The 20858-nt window shown below is 36.1% G+C and overlaps 1 protein-coding gene across 14 annotated transcripts in view; it reads right to left on the bottom strand.

Moving 5' to 3' along the window:
• The window catches only part of HECTD1 (HECT domain E3 ubiquitin protein ligase 1), an 82525-nt gene that overhangs the window by 51483 nt on the left and 10184 nt on the right, over nt 1-20858 (bottom strand). For all 14 annotated transcript variants that reach the window (XM_087422884.1, XM_087422923.1, XM_087422905.1 and 11 more), the window contains exons 3-10: nt 10296-10530; nt 7565-7792; nt 6493-6774; nt 6124-6394; nt 5279-5355; nt 5095-5193; nt 2190-2304; nt 1459-1633 (exon numbers count right to left, since the gene is read on the bottom strand). In XM_087422884.1, the coding sequence (XP_087279010.1) occupies nt 1459-1633; nt 2190-2304; nt 5095-5193; nt 5279-5355; nt 6124-6394; nt 6493-6774; nt 7565-7792; nt 10296-10530 (1482 nt within the window). The remainder of the gene's footprint in view (nt 1-1458; nt 1634-2189; nt 2305-5094; nt 5194-5278; nt 5356-6123; nt 6395-6492; nt 6775-7564; nt 7793-10295; nt 10531-20858) is intronic.

Genomic DNA, 20858 nt, shown 5'->3' with positions numbered 1-20858 from the left:
TATACTCCATTAATATCAAAATACTTACAATACCTAACAGAACACACTCATTCAGTCACTCAGTAAACATCTACTGAGGGTCTACTAATATCAAGCCCTATTCTACACCTCTTTGTCTTTGTAGGAATACAGCAGTACACAGGCTAGCTCTCAGGGAGCTTACTTTAGAGGGGAGACAGACAATAAAACAAACAAACAAAAAACTCAAAGAGCAAGATTTCAGACAGTGTAAGCTCTGTGAAGACAGTAAAACATCATGATTGATGTGAAAGGTGTCCTAGGGGTAAATTTAAATTAGGTGGACAAATATCAATGGGTGGAACATTTGAACTGTGGCTTGGACGATATGAAGCAACCAACCATTCGCAAGACCTGGGTGAGGACAGAAAGTTTCCAGCAAAGGGAAATAAGTATAAAAGCCCTAAGGTAAGAATATACTTAGAGTGTTCCAAAAACAGAAAGAAGGCTAGCATAGTCTAAGGGTAATGGGCCAGGGGTTAGACAGTACTGAGGTCAGAGAGCTGGGTGGGGCTTATGTAAGACCTTGCAAGCCTGAGAGTTAAGGGGTTAGGTTTTAGTTAAGGCCAACTGGAAGCTACTGGAGAGTTTTAACCAGGAAGTGATATGATATAATTATGATTTTAAAAATAATTCAGCTTAATATGTAGGAACACCATGTACAGGGGCAAGAGAGAAAAAGAGGAGAAAGACTAGTTAGGAGGCAACCACAGTAGTCAAACTACAGACTACAGTATCTTGGACCAGAGTATTAGCAACAAACAGATGGATAGAAATAGCAGATGATGGACACACCAGGACTTGCAACAGGACGGACTAACCCATACCTCCATGCGTTTGCACATACTGTTGCCCACCAATCCTTCCAAATCTGTCTGCCTGGAAAACACCCAAGTATCTTTTAAACCCCAATTTAAATCTCACTCCTGCATAAAATGTTCTCAAATTTGCCCAGTCCAATTAGTTGTTATACCATCTATGTTCCCAGAAAACTCTGATTATATGTGTGATCTAACACTTACCACTCTGTATTATCACTCATGTCTTCCTCAACAGCCTGCAAGGGTTCGGTAAGCAAGAGCCAAGTCTCATTTCTTTGGGTAACTCCTCAAATGGCCATCTCGTACTGACTCTACCAAAAAGGCCTCCATACAGCTCAAGAAATGTTTGCTGTACTTATCAAAATTTCTCTAGAGTTGATATTCAGAGAGCTACAAAAACTACGTTAGGAATCTAGTCGTCTTCATTTTCTAAACTCCTTAAGTCAGATCAGAAGAAGAAAAGATTTAACTCTCCAATCTAATTTCCAATCTAATTTTTACTCTTATCATACCTTTTTAATACTAAAATAAACCTTAAATCCTTCTGGAAACAGGAGATCAATAAAACTACATAACTGGCATAATTTAACTAGTAAATACTAATACTATGAATAACTACCTTATGGAAGGCAGCATAGTTTGCTGAAATGTTTGTGCAAACACTGGCAATAACCTTTTCAAGTATATGGGTGCCATTTCCGGATCTCCTTTTGGCTCATTACATTCTTCTTCATCTTTGTTCGTATCTTTCTTTTTCTTATCATCTCCTTTATTAACTGGACACATCCAATCACCTGCAGACAAATATTGTTCAATAAAATAGTATTGGGAAAACTTTTCTTTCAATGAAAAAGATATTAAGATGTACCCAACTCCAAACTATTAATATCCCTAATTAATAATAATTAAACTGAAATTAGGATGCTGTATCTATCAAAGGTGTTTGTAAGACTACTAAAGAACATTAGCACCTCCAACGAGCTGAATCACAACTTAAGGAGATAATTTTGGATATTCCATTTGATTCCAAAAATTATTTCACAGAGGCTCTGCATTCATCTACTCTGTGAAAACTTAAAACTTTGGTCAAAGTACTTTGTCTATACAATACCCAACTATTCCCACATCCCTTAAACTTTTGATTTAATCACTCGGGAATTAAGCAGCCACAGTCTCAAAGAACACAAAACGGTACACTGTTAAACATTTATCAATGTAAGGGTATACATATATTACTTCATAGGAAAAGTTTGTTTATATAATGCTAATATATCTATAAAAAGCTACTTTTATGGACATGAAGCTAAAAATTATGGCAGATGACTTAAAAGGAAAGATTTTACCCCTCACCTGGAGACTGAAGAATAGCTACTACTTCACTATGGCCCCTTTCCCGAGCTTTATCTAATGGAGTTTTCCCATCTTCATCTCTTAGATCTGGGTTTGCACCATGCCGTAACAGAGTCTAGAAAAGAAAGGCATTTAATTTGGATATAACAATTAACATCTTATTTCTTCAATATCTAACTCTTCAATCTTTAGATTGCACCCATATACTTCAGATTGCAGACTTACTTCAGACTTACAGAATTACTTAAATCAAGCAGGTACCAATTCAAATCTGTACCTTTGCTCATATCACCTTAAATGTTGTCTATTTATATCTTGAAAAGAAATTATATATTAATTTCACTTGGTTATTTATTAACAACTCAAATGAAGTATGTTCACATCTGGACCTGTCGTCTTCTCCAACAAACTCCTCTTCCCATTTTCTTTACTTTAACATAGGTCCTAGTATTTAGGATGTAACATGGTAATCATCTTCATCATTTCCTAGACACTGCCAATTACCAAGTTAAATCAATTCTTCTAGAATGAACCATAAAATTTAGGTCTTAAATACTAACTCACATTGTTCACCAATTTTTAATGGACACTCGACTCTCTGTCCAGCAGACTGTAAACTCTTTCAAAAGAAAACACATCTCACATTTTTCCCAGCAGCCTTAGAGGTGCAGTTTTTTTAACTTCATTAATAATAGATATAAATAGATACATCTGACAAATAAGTGAATGCATACACACATTAGGCAAGTATGCAGTACGGGCTAAAAATTCCAGATTGCTGGGGTTTGAATTATAACAATTCAGTATTTCATCAAATGTAAGGGTGCCACAGATTATTAGATATATCAAGTACCACTAAGAGAGAAAAAACAATGCCAATTAAAATTTGCAACAATGCTTTCTTATTGGTTGGAATTTTTTTTTTTTTAACTTAGTCAAAGAACTCTAATTTTAAACTAAGAATTTTTTTTCATGTTACTTGAACAAACATAAATTAGAAAATGTAAATGAAATATAATACGGTATTTCTGTAACTTCACATTCTGAGCACAATTCTTCATAATTAATTACTTTTTGATTCAAAGTCATGAATATTTATGTTTCTACACACAATGCTGTCATCTGTGCCATAAAGAGCATTAGCGATACAGCATTTCTGAGAGTACTCCTCTATCAGACAAGATTTTTCATTCAAATTACTAAAATCCATTTCATAATTTTTGTTGCATGGACAGGTAATGATAACTATGGTATAATTTCTATCTGGCCAACAGCAATTCTAAGACATTTTCCTATTTAAGAGATGTTAAAATATGTATGGGGGGGAATGTGGAGGTATATCTTAGAATCAATGAAATACAGAAAAACCTGTGAAGATTAAATGATAAAACATGTTAAATGCTTAAGACACTGGCTTGCACAGAATAAGCACCCAGTGAGTACTACCTATTAGATCATTATCAGTTAACAGCAGCTACAGCTCATTGTGAGCTGACATATAATCAAGATAGGTTAGGGTTAGACACAATTCACTTGGCTCCTTCTCACCCACTCAGTCACTCATAACTGTAAAATAGTACGGGTCAAAAGAAAATGGTTCAATAAAAATTTTTATCACCCTTAGAAGCATTATTCTCTGTAAAAACTAACCAATTCAAACTGACAGAATTCAAGCTTGAGGAGACCACCTTTCTCAGGTTAGAAAGCTAAGATGTTACCAAAAATTTTCTTATAGTATAAGGATGTCAATAATAGCAGCTACCATTTGAGCATCTACAATGTCCTGACTACTATACTAAGTGCTTTTCACGTATTTTTTCTAATTATCACAATAATCATGCTAGGAATGTATACACATTTTATTGATAAAACTGCAAGTCAAACTTAAAAAACTTGCCCAAGACGACATAGCTTTTTTCCTTAATGAGCTGAGACTTGAATCCAGGTGTGCCTGACTTCTGGCAGACTAACACTACACTATGCCAAATTACTTTACAATATGAAGATTCCAGAGACCTAGATCATACATTTGGTTTGACTCTTATCATTTGGCCTCTCTGTACCTCAATTTCTCCTAACTGTAAAAAGAACTCTCCAAAGTCCTTTGCTAATCTAAAAATCAAAGATGCTGAGATTCTTCTGCAAATAGAATATTTGCTTTACTGATAAATAAAAACAAGAGAAATAGGTACAGGGCCGGCCCAGTGGTACAAGCAGATAACTGCAGGTGGTCTGCTTCAGCAGCCCGGGGTTCGCAGGTTCGGATGCCGGGCGCACACCGACACACTGCTTGTCAAAGCCATGCTGTGGCGGCATCCCATATAAAGTGGAGGAAGATGGGCATTGATGTCAGCCCAGGGCCAATCTTCCTCAGCAAAAAGAAGAGGAGGACTGGCATCGGATGTTAGCTCAGGGCTGATCTTCCTCACACACACAAAAAAAGAAATATGTAGAATGTTATTCATTGACAAGAGAAAGAAACTAGAAAGGACCAACTGTTCAGCAATAGATGCCTGGTTGAATAAGTTTGCAGTACATCCACATAGGAAAAGTATACAGATGTAAAAAAGCTCTCCAAATACTAACAGGGAGAGATCTTCAACATATATTATTAAATGAAAAAAGCAAAGCATAGATCAGTGTATATAATATGTTAAATTTTGTATAAGAAAGAGGAGGAATAAGCATACATATTTATTTTTGCTTGTAGCTGCATTAAGAAACACTGAAAAGATAAACAAGAAAACAGAATAAAAAAACACTTACCTAGAGTGAGCAAGGGGGAATGGAGTAAATGGAGACAGAATGGAAGCATGACTTACCAGAATAAAAGTTTTTATATCATTCTAATTTTGGAACCATGTAAATGTTAAATATTAAATTAACTTAAAAACCTGGATTTTACCTTTGCTACTTGAGGTCTTCCAAAACATGCAGCATAATGTAATGATGATGACCTTTGACCCCTATTAACATCAGCACCTCTTTCACAAAGAAATTCTACCTGTAAAATGATGAAGAATCATAAAGTTGCCTTATTATTATTTCTATCCTTGATTTAAAACATTAACTTTTATTTATTAGCTTACCATTTCCTGAGTTCCAAAAGCAGAGGCCCAGTTTAATAGAGTCTGACCCACGTCATCCATAAAATTTACTTCAAAGGCTGGAAGTTTGAAGGAAAAAAAATACTTTTTTAAAACCCAACAAAATAATACTGAACTTTTCTAAAGTAGAAACAATTTAAAGACTGTTATTAATAATCACTAAATACAGAGCCAATTTTAAACATTTGGGTCAACTATAAGTAGTAAATAATCAGCAAATTCTGCTAAGAAAAAGTATTCTAAAATTTTTAAACCACTAAGGATTTACAAGGTTTTAAGCCTTAAAAATGAACATAAAATAAGGAAGAAAAAAACTAAATATATAACACAACTCAACAGAGTACTAGCTGCCTCATGCCATAACTGTGGAAAAGAAACTAATCCACATCTATAATCAAAAGAACACAAAAGACAGGTCTGATGACCCAGATGCATCTTTCACCAATTTATATTTGCTCATCACCTCATGAAGCAGTCTTAAAAAATTTACTATATATTACTATAATTCACTCGTGTCACTTTCCATTAATCTTGAGAAAACAGCCCTAAATTCAATCTGCAGTTCACCTTAGAATTGGCATGATCTCCTTCTGGCAATAAAACAGGTAAATTTCATTTACTCATTCAACAAGCATTTCCTCAGATCTTACCATGCATCAGGCTGATAACTGTATACATGGGGAGAGGGGAGGATATGGAAGTGGTTGGCCATTCTATTATCTGGCACAACTGCTAAAAATACTGTCCAAAATCTAGAAACCTGAAAATTGCTTATATAATTCCTTATCTCATAGTTTTCTTTTTATATTTAAAAAATATTTTCTGACCTCCTGTGTCAATTGCATCTATAAGCGCGTCAGTATCTTTACTTCGAATACAGTCTATAAGCTGCCGATGTGAGCGCTCCCCAGAACTATCCAGTCTCCGGAGTCCTGGGATTCTGCCTGTAGATCCAGCACTAGACTTTGGCAAAGCCTTTCGTCCTTCAAATAGTAGCACCAAGAGAAGGTCAACCAAACGCATGGTATCAAGCACACATCTCTCATCACCCTGCAATGCACTTTCAATTGAATCTGGAAGCTCTGACCTCAGAAGATCCTAGAAAGAGAAAGGGAGAAAAAAGTTTAATACATGTGCATTATACAAAAACACTTTTTCTGAAAAATTAAAAATCAAAGATTCAAAAACACTCTTACGTGAGTTACTACTGGAGAGCCTCTGCAAAGGGTTGAGAGCAGACTTACAATTGTTGACACCTGGTTACTCAACTTGGAATCTGCAGCTGTGGAAGGGGCTCCAGTGGTGCTGCGACCTGGTTTGCAAGCTGAAGATGGCCCTGATACAGTACCACCAGCAGCCGCCATTCGAGATAACAGCTCCTCAGTTAATCCATGCTTGGCTAATGGAGCTGGGTCAACACCACGACGGGTAAATCGGTCAGCTAGTGATGCAAAACATCGCAGAGCTCCATCTGAAACCTAATGATGTAAAGAATGTGCATATGGATAAAACTCACCTAATAAGGGCTAATACTGCTTATTTCAATACTGAGACTAAGAAAGGCAGCGGTAACAAAGAGATAAAGCATACAATCTGTCTAGATTTGAATCCTGGCTCCATATTCTGCTAACTTGATGACCCGAGGATGTTACTTAACTGCTCAAAGCCTCAGTAACCTTATCTGTAAAAACGGGAAATTAACAGTAGCTATAATTCATTGTCTGAGCTTAAACGAAATGATATATGTAAAGAACCTAGATGGACAGTAATAGCTCAATAAATATTAACTATTATTATGTACAACTTTGCCAAGATAATCTATAAATATCAGCTGAAAATAATTAACATCTGAATGGTAAAAAGGCATTAAACGTCAAGTTTTATTTTTTAAACTATGCTATTCAACAAAAGTTCACACATTTAAGATTTTAAATAGTGTGTTATTTTACCTCAACGAGAACTATCTTTTTAAGTCAATAAAATTGTTCTGAGTCAACAAATTACACTGAGTAGTAAGTGCAGCTTTAAAAATTATATATTTCTAAAATGTTTAAATTTTAAGAATAAACACGTATCACACTTATAATTTAAAATGTTTCATTGCCAAAATAAAAAAGATTACCACATTGAGATATAAAATCAGAGAAAAATGGAATTACTTCTACTTCATCAATTGAAAAGTTCAAATTACAGTATATCATAGTTATAAATAGGGGACACTATAAAATCACTTTTTGAAAACAAAGTTTACAACAGCAATTTACTGACCTGATGATCTTCATGTTTTAATAAACTAGACAGAGATTCTACACAAATTTCTAAAGAAGAATCTTGAGGTTCCATTTTGCCACAGAGTCTTGATACCACAGCCATGGCAGAGTGCAAGGTATCTTTATGAACCAGGTGTCCACTGTCACGAATGAAGGTAAGCACACAATTCAAACCGCCAGCCTCAAAGACTGCTCCTGACTCACGAGTGCATATCAGTTCTAATACCTACAACAGTAAAACAAAATTAACAAAAGAATAGTCTAATTTTAATTTTCTAGAATCACAGATAACATAATGTACCCTCCAAATTATTTGTAGCCACATTTTAAAAAGTAAAGCAAAACAGAAGAAATTATTTAATATTATATTTTACTTAGTCCAATATATCCAAGGCATCATTTTTTTAACACGTAATCAATATAAAAAATTATTGGTATTTTTTACATTCTTTTACATAGTAAGTCTTCAAAATCCCATGTATATTCTATACTTATAACATCCTAATTTGGGATAGCCACATTTGAAGTGTTCAATAGTCATATATGGCTACCACACTGGACAGTGTAGGTTTACATGGTGACACTTGCATGGCAAGCTAAGGAACTACAAGTAATTTGACAAAAGTTTGTAAAGGTCCTAGACAGTGAAAAAAAAGAAAAAGAAAGAAAAAACCCTCAATAAATGCTAGCTATTATATTATTCATTAGCCCCACACTTAGACTATAAATATCAAAACATTAAAAATAAACTTTATTTTCTAAATTATGTTCATATTTAAGATGTTCAGGTAGAACTAAAGAATTAATGGCGAGGCCAGCCCCCGTGGCCTAGTGGTTAAGTTTGGTGTGCTCTGCTTCAGCAGCCAAGGTTCGGTTCCTGGGCTCAGGGCAAATCTTCCTCAGCGAAAAAAAAAAAAAAAAGAAAAGAACTAACAGTGGTCCATAGATCTTACAGGCATACCAGAAACTTAGATTTTATTCTGTAAGCAAGAAAAATGTTTTAAAACAGGGAAATAATATGATCAGATTTCCAGTTAACAACTGTGGGAAATGGGGTACGGGGAGAGTGTAGAGGAAAATGCAAAAATTAAAGCATTAATATTCAAGACAGGATACTGAGAGATGACCATAGTTATGAACGGTATTGACGCTGATAGATGAGATGGTCTAGGCAAAGTTTATATTATTTTAAGAAGGTAAAAAGAGAACCATAGGAAATACTACCATGGAGGAATTAACTAAGAAACAATAATCTGCAAAGGAAAAAGAAAAAGGGAGAACAGGGTATAACAGACAAGGAAGAGATAGAAAATACAGGTCACTGAATAAGCAATGGAGTAAAATCCCAGTTCTGAAAGAAGCATGAAGTGAGGTGATCAAGAGAATAAGAGAAGGAAAAGTTCTGAATAGGACAATGAATACTTCTTCCTCTGAGGCTAGAGACAAAGAGAAATAAACGTACAGACACAGAAGCAGAAAGTCAAGACATTAACACCTACAACAGTACTCTCAAAGTGTAGGGAAGACATTTTCAGTGATCCTTTCAGTTAAAACTTTTTCATAATAATACCATAACAGTAATTGTCTTTTTCATTCTCATTCTCTCAGGAGTGTAGGGTGGAGTTTTCCAGAAGCTATACAAAGTGTGATATAGCAACAGACTGAATGCAGAAACAGATATGAGAATCCAGCTGTCTTCTATTAAGCCAGACATTTTTAAGGAGACTTTACAAAAATGCTTAACAATGCTACTCTTCTCATTAATTTTCTTTTTGTTTAGGAAATAGTTATTTTCATGAAAAACGTAATGTATGTTAACACATAATGGGTTTGTTATATTTTGGTAAATATAAATGGATATAACCTACATAAACAAAGGCTCTTTGGGGGTCCTCAATAATTTAAGTCTTGTAAAGGGATGCTGAGACAACAAGTTTGAAAACTGCTGACCTAGAGCAGCAAGAATCATAAAAAGAATGAAATAAGAATCATATAAAGAGTCATGTAAAATCTAAATGTGTTCACAATGCAGTTCCAATAAACTATTGACCAAGTACTAATGCTTTTAGAGTCACATAAAGTTTATAATTAGTCCCACCAGGATAAAAAAAGCTAACTCTAAAGGGAGTACAGCAAAATAGTTAAATCCATAAGCCCTAGAACCAGACTTCCTAATCTTCAAATTTCTGATCTTCGAATCTTGGCTCTGCCATTAACTACTTGTATCACCCCAAGCAAGTTACTTAACTTTGGTGTCCTCGAATTTTTTTCACCTTTAAAATAGAATTGATGATATTAGCGGCACGGCACCTACCTCATACAGAGTCGTCATGAAGATTAAATGAGTTAATACATGTAAAGTGTTTATAAGGCCTGGCACTGGAGATCAGTGTTAGTTGTCATGATTGTTGTCATTCCTGTTTTTATACAAAATCATTTTGGATAAGAACAGGGATCACTCATCTCAAAGTGTGAGTGTCTACCAGGAACCGAACAGCACTGAGGCAGCACAGAAGAACATTATCACTGAGCTGCAATTTTCCTTTAAAGATAAGATTTCTTTTCCCAAGCCATATGGATCTCCTTTGGTGCCACAAGGACTGTGACTTCCACTGTTCTCAACCACTCTCAATAAAGTAAGATTGATGATGGAAAGAATTTTATTTTTTAGCAAAATATACTTTTTATTCTTTAAGTGATCTTCAAATGGGCCAATAAATAAGACTTACCTTTACACACTGTTCAGCTAAGTCTCTGCTAGTCCTGTTGTTAAGTTCAACCACAACCAAACGATTACAAAGTGCTTTTATAGCTCCATCCACCCCAACAATCCTTCGGGTGCACTCTGCAGATACATCCAGGTAGTATGTTATGGCACGGGCTGTCACCTCTAACACATTGTCTGGAGCACTTTCATCAAGAAAAATTTTGCAGAGGGCTGGTAAGAAAGTGCGAGGAGGACATCTGTAGTGAAAGAAATCATATTACACCTAGGTGACTAAATTCTTAACATCAAAATATTAACAAAATAATAGCTAAAAACTATAACATAATACATCATGCTCGATATTGTATATGCATGTGTATCAGGTAATATTTCTCACTGCTTTTGCTTCCATAACAATACTCACATGCTAATTTCATCATTGCTGAAAATACCAGGTTGTAAACAGTTTAAAGCAGCAGCATTAACTTGAAACCATGTTAAAAGAAATTCCTATTCCACACTCAGCTCAAACAACAACTGCTCTGTAAAACCTTTCCTCACCTCCCCAAATAGTTAAGTGGTACTTGCACCTAAAACCTCATAAAAACAGTGTCCACACTGTTTATTCTATCACTTTATTTCGTTATTTACATTAAGAGTTCCCAAAGGCCAGGGACATTGTTCAATTCATGTTTTATGGGAATAAGGACTGATTTGGGGTTTAACAGACCAGAATAAAACAGAGAAGAACAGCTATGTAACCTTTCTGGTCCTGTTTCCTCATTTGTAAAGCAAAGATAATATCTAAACAATATCTACTTTATCTGAATGTTATGAAGATTATATGAAATTATACACATAAAACACTTAGCTCAGTACCCTGGCACTATATTGAACTAATTAACTTCAGCTTCCCTTCCCTCCTATGACTAGCCTAATACCTGAGTGAGACAGTTTTATCAAAGAAGAATTTGTGGGGTATCAATAATATCCCCAATATTTTATCAACACTTAAAATATGAAAGACTATAACTTACATTTAGTAGAAATCTCAGTTATATGATATCAAAGGCATTATTCTAACTTTTCTGCATACACTAAACCTTAAATGGGCTACGGATAACACAAAAGGTAGTACTCTCAATGTTTTAGTGGAATTATTTTTCCTCTAATTTTTAGTGTGTGCATATCTTTAGCAGCTTTTTAAAAATAGCTGTATGAACGCCAAAGTAACTCTACTGTTTAATATCTGCTTAGATGATCTTTTTTGTGTGTGTGTGACGAAGATCAGCCCTGAGCTAACAGCATCCATGCCAGTCCTCCTCTTTTTTCGCTAAGGAAGACTGGCCCTGGGCTAACATCCATGCCCATCTTCCTCCACTTTATATGGGACACTGCCACGGCATGGCCTGACAAGCGGTGCATCAGTGCGTGCCTGGGATCTGAACCCAGGCCTCCAGCAGCGGAGCACACGCACTTAACCGCTACACCATGGGGCCGGCCCCTGCTTCGATGATCTTAACTTAAGGGGTTCAGCAGCAGGAATATTACCAAAGAAGATTTTAAAAGATTTCTTGCATTCAATGATTGGCCAGTCACTGATTAAACACAGCTGGTTTTTATTAGCCGGCAACACTGGTGCAACCTATGCCACGTAGTCACTTGTAATGTTTCTGAGAGGGAAATGCTCTTGAGGCTGGGTTATAGGAAACAGCCCCCTAGTTCTCAGGTAAGGTCAGAAGACTGACTAGCGTATCAGAATCTTAAAGCATTTTTGCTGCTCTCCATAGGCATATGTAGTAAACTGAAGAGATGAGAAGAGATTGTGAAAGTGTTAATACTACTGAGGAACAACATAGCCTAATTGTTTTTTTCTTTAGAAAAACAGTAGCTTTTGAATAAAGAATAAAATGTTGAAGTTGATAGTTCTTGCATCAAAGGACAAGCATAGATCTAGTATATGCTTAATATTAAAAATAAAATTATCAGGACCGGCCCCGTGGCCTAGTGGTTGAGTTTGGCGTGCTCTCTTCGGCGGCCTGGGGTTCAGTTCCAAGGCGCAGACCTACACCACTCATCGGCGGCCATGCTGTTGCGGAGACCCACGTACAAAAGAGAGGAAGATTAGCAAAGATGTTAGCTCTGGGTAAATCTTCCTCAAGCAAAAAGAGGAAGATCGGCAACAGATGTTAGCTCAGGGCCAATCTTCCTCAGCAAATAAATAAATTAATTAAATTAAATACGTAGTACATGCTCAGCACATAAGATACTCAATAAGCCATACAGTTGAAATTGGCCGAGCAGACAAGTTTTTGTATTCTAAGTAAGGAGAAAAGCCTGTGCAAAGGATGGAGCTTGAAGAATCATATGATGTGGCAGATTGTATTTTCCAATGATATCTACTACATTATCTCCCATCCCACATATCCAGATATTCTTTTTTATAATGTGACTTTGATACTCTTCCCATTGAGAGGGCTTTGTTTCCAGCCCCCGAATCTGGGCAGGTTTATGAATACAGTGAAAGTGATTGCTTTGTGACTTCTAAAGCTAAGCCAGAAAAAGCTTCTCCTGGATTTTCTTGCAACTCTTGCTCTTGCAACACAACCACCATGCTGTGAGGAAGCTCAAGTACGCACATCACAAGACCAGTAGGTGTTCCAACTAACAAACCCAAGAGAGGTGCCAACTAAAAGCCAGCATTCAAGGGCATCTGAGAGAACAAGTCATCAGATGATTCCAATGCCTAGTCATCAAGCTTCTGTTATTTACAAGTAGGATCATACCACAAATACTATCCTATAATTCGCTCATTTCCTTAATCGATATGTTATGACCACCTTTCCATATTATATAAATAGATGTAGCTCAATCTTTCTAATGTTTACATAATATTCAATATAATGAATAGCCATACATTATTAACCTTTTAGGTGGTTTCCAGTTTTTTACTATTTCGAAACAGTGCTGCAGTGAACAATCTTGGAAGTATATCTTTGCACACCTGTACCAGTATTTATGAAGGAACAATTCTCAGAAGTGTCTCTGTGTATACATTTTTGGTTTGACAGATAATATCAAACTAACCTCTACAGAAACTATAATCCCACCGGAAGCATTTTAGAGTATGTATTTCTCCACTCCTAGGCCATACAGAATGACATTACCTTTAAATTTTTGCTAAATTGATAAATACTTTTTAGCTTTATTTCATAAAGTTTGGCTGGCTATAACAGAATTAACAAACTTTTAAAATCAAACACAGAATAGTCAAACCCCCACCAAGAAAATAAAAAAGAATCTAACGTTACATACACACACACACAAACACTTCAAGATATAGAAAATCTCTAATTAGAATAGCAAAGGTCATAAATAAAACCCAAAATAAATTCAGTCATTCATATTTATTTCTGCATTTCTAATACAGACTTTATTTCTGTATCAACACACACATGAGGGCAGATACAAAACATAAAACTACCACACTGGGTATATATTAACATCATTTTATTTTTTTGTGAGGAAGATCAGCCCTGAGCTAACATCCATGCCAATCCTCCTCTTTTTGCTGAGGAAGATGCCCTGGGCTAACATCTGTGCCTATCTTTCTCCACTTTATATGGGACGCCGCCTCAGCATGGCCTGACAAGCAGTACGTCGGTGCACGCCCGGGATCCGAACCCAGGCCGCCAGCAGCGGAGCGTGCGCACTTAACCACTACACCACGAGGCCGGCTCCTTAACATCATTTTAAAATTTCCATTCCAATCTCTCTCAAAAGATAAAAAATCAAAATCTACTAACCCACTCATTCATTCCTCTAAGGAATGAAAACTTCTCACATTATCTTCAATTAGATTTTCCTACACAACTCTAAAGTTCAAAACAATCAAAAACCACAAACTCCTCTACCAAAAGCAGCACCATTCTGAAATTAGTCATGAGACGATAATCATATACAAACATATATGGTCAGATTTCTAAAAATAATTAAATATTATTTCAAACATACAGAAATTTCGATTTCCTCTTATATGTAATTCTGAAGTCAATAGTTCAAAAAACATGTTATCAGGCAAAAATGTATGTATTAAGATGTTCACTGTGACATAACCTATACATCTAATAACAAGGGCATGATTAAGTATATGACACACCCATTTGACAGACTATGCAGGTTTTTTTAAGCTGCTAAGAACTTATTATGACATAAATATTGTTTTATAGAAATATCAGGTAAAAGGAAAAAAATCAAATTGTGGTGTTTACCATGTAAAAATATGCAGAGAAGAAACTAGAACAAAAAATTAAAATGGCTTATTTCTAGATGGTGTAATTATAGATAATTTTCATTCTCTAAACTTTTCTGATTTTTCTAAATTTCTGAAACAAACATATTTCATGACTTCCCAAAACATAAAGTTTAGGGCTAGTCAACTGGAATAAGCTTATTAGTGCCTATCTGTCCCAATGATTACAACCAAAAACCTTGGACAGAACACAAAAAAGCAAATATCTAAGGACTGAAAAGTAGACAATAGCAGATGGATTAGGGAAGGAAGTCACAACTTAAATAATGACCCATGATGGAAGTAGTTTCAAGCGCTTTTTTCTTTTCCTCTTTTCTTTTCCAGCTTTAGCCACGGATAGGCCAACTCCCAGCACTGTAGCAGAAGCACACAACAAAAGCTCTGAGAGGACCAAGAAAAGGGGCCTCTGGGAGCCAGAGGATGTGGGGAGAAATTCCTGGGCTTTTTCTACCCAGCCTGGCCCCAAGGCCAGCCCCAGGTGTAAAGTCCCAGACTAAACTCTGAGTAACACATGCACAGTGCAGTGGAGGTGGACAAGCATCTCAGGCCCCAGGAGAACTGGGAACTAAGAAAAGGAGCCCCTGTGGTCAAAAGGGCATGAGAGCAATCCTGCTATTTTCTTCTCTCTTCTCTCTCACTACTTTCACCTCAAAGGCAGTTCCAGTCCCAGTAACTAAATGACAGCACAAGCGGGAAGAAGGGTGGAGGGTGGGGGGAAGTATGACTAAAACTTCAAGACGTGGGGCCAGCCCAGCAGTGCAAGCAGTTAAGTGTGCGCACTCTGCTGCGGCGGCCTGAGGTTCGCAGGTTCAGATCCTGGGCGCGCACTGACACGCTACTTGTCAAGCCATGCTGTGGCGGCGTCCCATATAAAGTAAAGGCAGATGGGCACGGATGTCAGCCCAGGGCCAATCTACCTCAGCAAAAAAAAAAAAAAAAAAAAGAGGAGGATTGGCATCGGATGTTAGCTCAGCACTGATCTTCCTTACAACAAAAAAAAGAAAGAAAAAACTTCAAGCAGCCCCAGCCTTCTAGCTAGAACACTAGTAAAAAGGGCTCCTGGTAGCCAAAAGATGTGGGGGAAATCTCTGAGAGGAAAGAGCTAGAAAAAAGATCCCTAACACAAGTCCCAAGCTCATCTACAAACTGCACATGTGGAGCACAGAGCTAAAGAGCAGCAAAGACTGACAAGTGAACTTTGACATAATTCACCACCAAGTCCCAGACTAAACTGAGTGACACATGCACAGCGTAAACCCAAATACCATAAGAAAGGCTTTGAAACCACTGACATTGGAACCACCACCCACAGGAGGCAAGACAGAACTGCAGTTTAAATCTAACCAGGTTAACTGCATGCCACAACAAAACAACAAAATCAACATTCTCCAGAAGATTTTTATAAAACCCAGTCTCACAGTATAATATTCTAAATGTCTAGGTTAAAATCCAAAACAACTCGAAACACAAAGACTCAGTATAATCTGATCTATCCAACTCAAGAAAAAAAGACAGTCCACAGATGTAAGGCCGAGACGACCTAGATGTTAAAATTATCATATTATAACTATACTTCATGAGGCAAATGTGAACATTCTTGAAATGACTGGAAACAGAAGTTTTCAACAAAGAAACAGAAAGCATGAAGAAGAATCAAATGAAAATTTTAGAAATGAAAAATACAATTTGTGGGAAGACAATAACCTCACTGGATGGGCTCAAGAGCAGAATGAAGATATCAGATAAAGAGTCAGTGAACTTAAAGACAGATCAATAAAATTATCCAATCTGAAGAACACAGAGAAAAAAGATTGGGACAAAAAAAAAAGGAACAGTCTTCAGGACCTGAGGGAACATATCAAAAAGTGTAACATTTTATGCCACTGCAGTCCCAGAGGGAAAAGAGAAAAAAACTGGTAGAAAATACATTTGAAGAAGAAACTTCCCAAATTTGGTGCAAGACACAGATTCAAGAAGCTCAGCAAACCTCAAATAAGACAAATTCAAAGATAACCATGCACAGACAAATCATAATCAAACCGCAAAAAAGTCAAAGGTTAAGGAAAAAACATCTTGAAAGCAGCAAAAGCTGAAAAATAACACCAAAACAGATTAGAACGAATGCAGATTTCTCATGAGAAACCATAAAGGCCAGAAGACAGTGGATTATCTTTAAAATCCGGAAAGAACTGTCACCCCAGAATTCTATATCCAGCAAAAATATCTTCACAGCATGAAACCAAAATAAAGACATTCCCAGATAAAGAAAAACTAAGAGACTTCATCACCAGCAGACTTCCCTTAAAAGAAATGCTAAAGGTCTTCAGGATGAAAGAATATAATACTAGAGAGAGACAAAGGAAGATCAACAGAAATAATAAATACCTGGGTAAATATAATAGATTATTTTTCTCCTATTAAACTGACTGTTGAAAGGAAAAATTATAATATTGCACCTTGAGCTTTTCAATGTAAATTTAATACATATATGACAACTACAACATACAGGGAGAAGAGGGTAAAGGGATCTACATGGTTGTAAAACTTCCTCATTTTACTTTAAATGGTAAAATATGAACTCTTTAAGTTAACTATAATCCGTAGAGCAACCACTAAAAAATACAAAGAGACAAAGCCAAAAACCCAATAGGTAAATTAAAATAGAATGCTACAAAATACTCAAGTAACTCAAAAGGCAGGAAAAAGTAAACAGAGAAACAAAAAAACAGAACAAAAAGACCAAATAATAACATGTTAGAAATATACCCAGAAATACCAAATATTACAATAAATATAAATAGTCTAAACTCACCAATTAAAAACATAAACTCTCAGGTTGGATTTAAAAAAAAAACACAAGCCACCCATATACTGTCTACAAGAAACCCATGTTATATATAATGATATAGATTGGTTAAAACTAAAAAGATACACCAGGGCCGGCCCAGTGGCACAAGCAGTTAAGTGCGCGCGCTCCACTGCAGTGGCCCAGGGTTCGCCAGTTCGGATCCCGAGCACGCAGCGACACACTGCTTATCAAGCCATGCTGTGGCGGCATCCCATATAAAGTGGAGAAAGATGGGCATGGATGTTAGCCCAGGGCCAGTCTTCCTCAGCAAAAAAGAGGAGGATTGGCAGATGTTAGCTCAGGGCCGATCTTCCTCACACACACACACAAAAAAGATACACCAAACAAACACAAAAAGCTTTCTTTTTCAAAAGAAAGCTTGAGTGGCTATATTTATATCAGACAAAGTAAACGTCAGAACAAAGAAAATTACCAAAGATAAAGAGGGACACTACAAAATGATAAAAGGGTCGATTCACCAAGAAAACTTTGCAATCCTAAAGGCACTTAACAGGGCTTCAAAATTCACAAAGCAAAAACTGAGAGAACTGAAGAGAAATCGAGAAATCTACAATTATATTTGGAGATGTTAACACTGCTCTCTCAGTAACCTATAAAACAAATAGATAGAAAATCAATAAGAATATAGACTGAACACTATCAATCAGTTTGACCTGATCTGACACTTGTAAAACATTCCACCCAACAACAGCAGAATATACATTCTTCTCAAGTGCACGTGGACCGTTCACCAAAAACAGACCATATTGTGGGCCATAAAATAAACTTTAACAAATTTAAAATAATTAAAATAATATATTGGGCCGGCCCCGTGGCTTAGCGGTTAAGTGCGAGCACTCCGCTGCTGGCGGCCCGGGTTCGGATCCCGGGCGCACACCGAGGCACTGCTTCTCTGGCCATGCTGAGGCCGCGTCCCACATACAGCAACTAGAAGGATGTGCAACTATGACATACAACTATCAACTGTGGCTTTGGGGGGAAAAAATAAATAAATAAAATCTTTAAAAAAAAAAAAAATAAAATAAAATAAAATAAAATAAAATAAAATAATATAAAGTATGTTCTCTGACTATAATAGTAACACATAAATATCAAATATTTTTTGAAAATTCTCAAATATTTGGAAATTAAGCAACACACTTCTAAATAACCTAAGGGTATGGGCCGGCCCTGTGGCTTGGTGGTTAAGTGCGCGCGCTGCAATGCTGGTGGCCCGGGTTCGGATCCCGGGTGTGCATCGAGGCACCACTTCTCCGTCCATCCTGAGGCCGAGTCCCACATACAGCAACTAGAAGGATGTGCAGCTATGACATACAACTATCTACTGGGGCTTTGGGGGGAAAAAATTAAATAAATAAAATCTTTAAATAAATAAATAAATAAATAAATAAATAAATAAATAAATAAATAAATAAATAAATAAATAAATAAATAAATAAATAAATAACCTAAGGGTAAAAAAGAAAGCTTCAAAGAAAAATTTTAAATATTCTGAACCAAATGAAAATAAATATACATCAACTAAAGCAGAAAAGAAAAATTTATAGTCTTAAATGATTGTATTAGAAAAGGTCTCAAATCAGTGACCTTGGCTTCCACCAAAGAAACTACGAAAAAAGAGCAAATCAAATCCCAAACTAATCCAGAAGTAAGGAAATAATAAAGAGCAGAAATCAATGAAAACTGAAAACAGAAAAATAGAGAAACCAAAAGCTGGTTCTTTGATGAGTAATAAAATTGATAAATCTCTAGCCAGATTGATCAAAGATAAAAATTACCAATATCAGGATGAAAAGAAGAATTATCACTACAGACCGTACAAACATTCAAAGGATAAAAAGGTATACTACAAACAACTCTATGCCCATAAATCTTAATTTATATTAAATAGACCAATTCTTTCAAAGACATACTACTAAAATTCACTCAAGAAGAATTAAGTAACCTAAACAAGTCCTCTGTCCATTACAGAAATAGAATTAGTAGTAAAAACCTTCAAACATATCAATTTATTCTCTTATGGCTTGTGCTTTTAGTGTTTGTTTAAGAAATATTTGCCTAACCTAGGGTCACAAAGGATTTCTCCTATGTTTTCTTCCAGAGGCGTTATAGTTTTAGGTTTTACACTTAGGTCTACGATTCATTTTGAGTTTATTTTTGCATATGGTGTGGGGCCTGCATCCAAGTTCTTTTTTTTTTTTTTTTTTTTTGCATATGGATATCCAATTGTTCCAGCACCATAAATAAACTACTCTTTGTCCAGTGAATTGCCTTCCCTTTTGTGGAAATAAGTTGTCCATGTATATGTGAGTCTATTTCTGAACTCTCCATTTCATTTCATTGATCCATTTATTTTTACACCAATATCTCACTGTTTTGATTACTGTGGCTGTATAATAAGAACTGAAATACAGTTGCAGTAGTCCTCCAACTTTACTCCTCGCCAAAGTTTTTCTGGCTAGTCTAGGTCCTTTGCATTTCCGTATGAATTTTGAAATCAGACTGCCAATTTCTACATCTTGTCAGATTTATCTCTAAGAATTTCAGAAGAAATGAAAACTCATTATTTATACAGAAATCTGTATGCTAATGTTTATAGCAACTTTGGTCATAATCACCAAACCTGAAAAATCTAAATGTCTTTCAAGAAGTGAATGGATAGGGGCCAGCCTGGTGGCATAGTGGTTAAGTTTGCACACTCCACTTCAGCAGCCTGGGTTTCGTGGGTTTGGATCCCGAGTGCAGATCTGCACACTGCTCATCAGGCCATGCTGTGGGGGCATCCCACACACAAAATAGAGGAAGACTGGCACAGATGTTAGCTCAGTGACAACCTTCCTCAAGCAAAAAGAGGAAGGTTGGCAACAGATGTTAGCTCTGGAGCAATCTTCCTCACCAAAAATAAAAAAAATAAATAAATAAAAAATAAAAAAAAAGAAGTGAATGGATAAACCATCTGTGGTACATCCATAAAATGGACTACTACTCAGCAAATAAAGGAAACGAACTAATACACACAGCAAGATAGATGATTCTCAAATGCAATATACTACATAGAAGAAGCAAGACTCAAAAGGCTACACACTTCATGTATGATTCCATTTACATGACATTCTGGAAAAGTCAAAACTATAGCACCAGAGAACTGGTTGCCAGGCATTGGGGTTGGGGGAGGGTTTAACTTCAAAGGGACAGCTCTAGGGAATGTTTCAGGGTCAGGGAATTCTTCTGAATTTCAATTGTGCTGGTAGTTACACGACTCTACGCATTTGTCAAAACTCAAACTTGACCATATATAATTTATATAAATTTAAGAAAAAAGTTAAATATCATGCATATAATAATCACAGCCTTCCCTGAATAGTGCTAAGAGTATATACCTATGGCACAAAATTTTATATACA

This window comes from Ceratotherium simum, chromosome 3 (genome assembly GCF_057802395.1).
Source record: "Ceratotherium simum simum isolate JZ-2026a chromosome 3, ASM5780239v1, whole genome shotgun sequence".
NCBI lineage: Eukaryota > Metazoa > Chordata > Mammalia > Perissodactyla > Rhinocerotidae > Ceratotherium > Ceratotherium simum.
The sequence above is the reverse complement of the archived record's forward strand: the minus strand, read 5'-3'. Positions and strand labels throughout refer to the sequence as shown.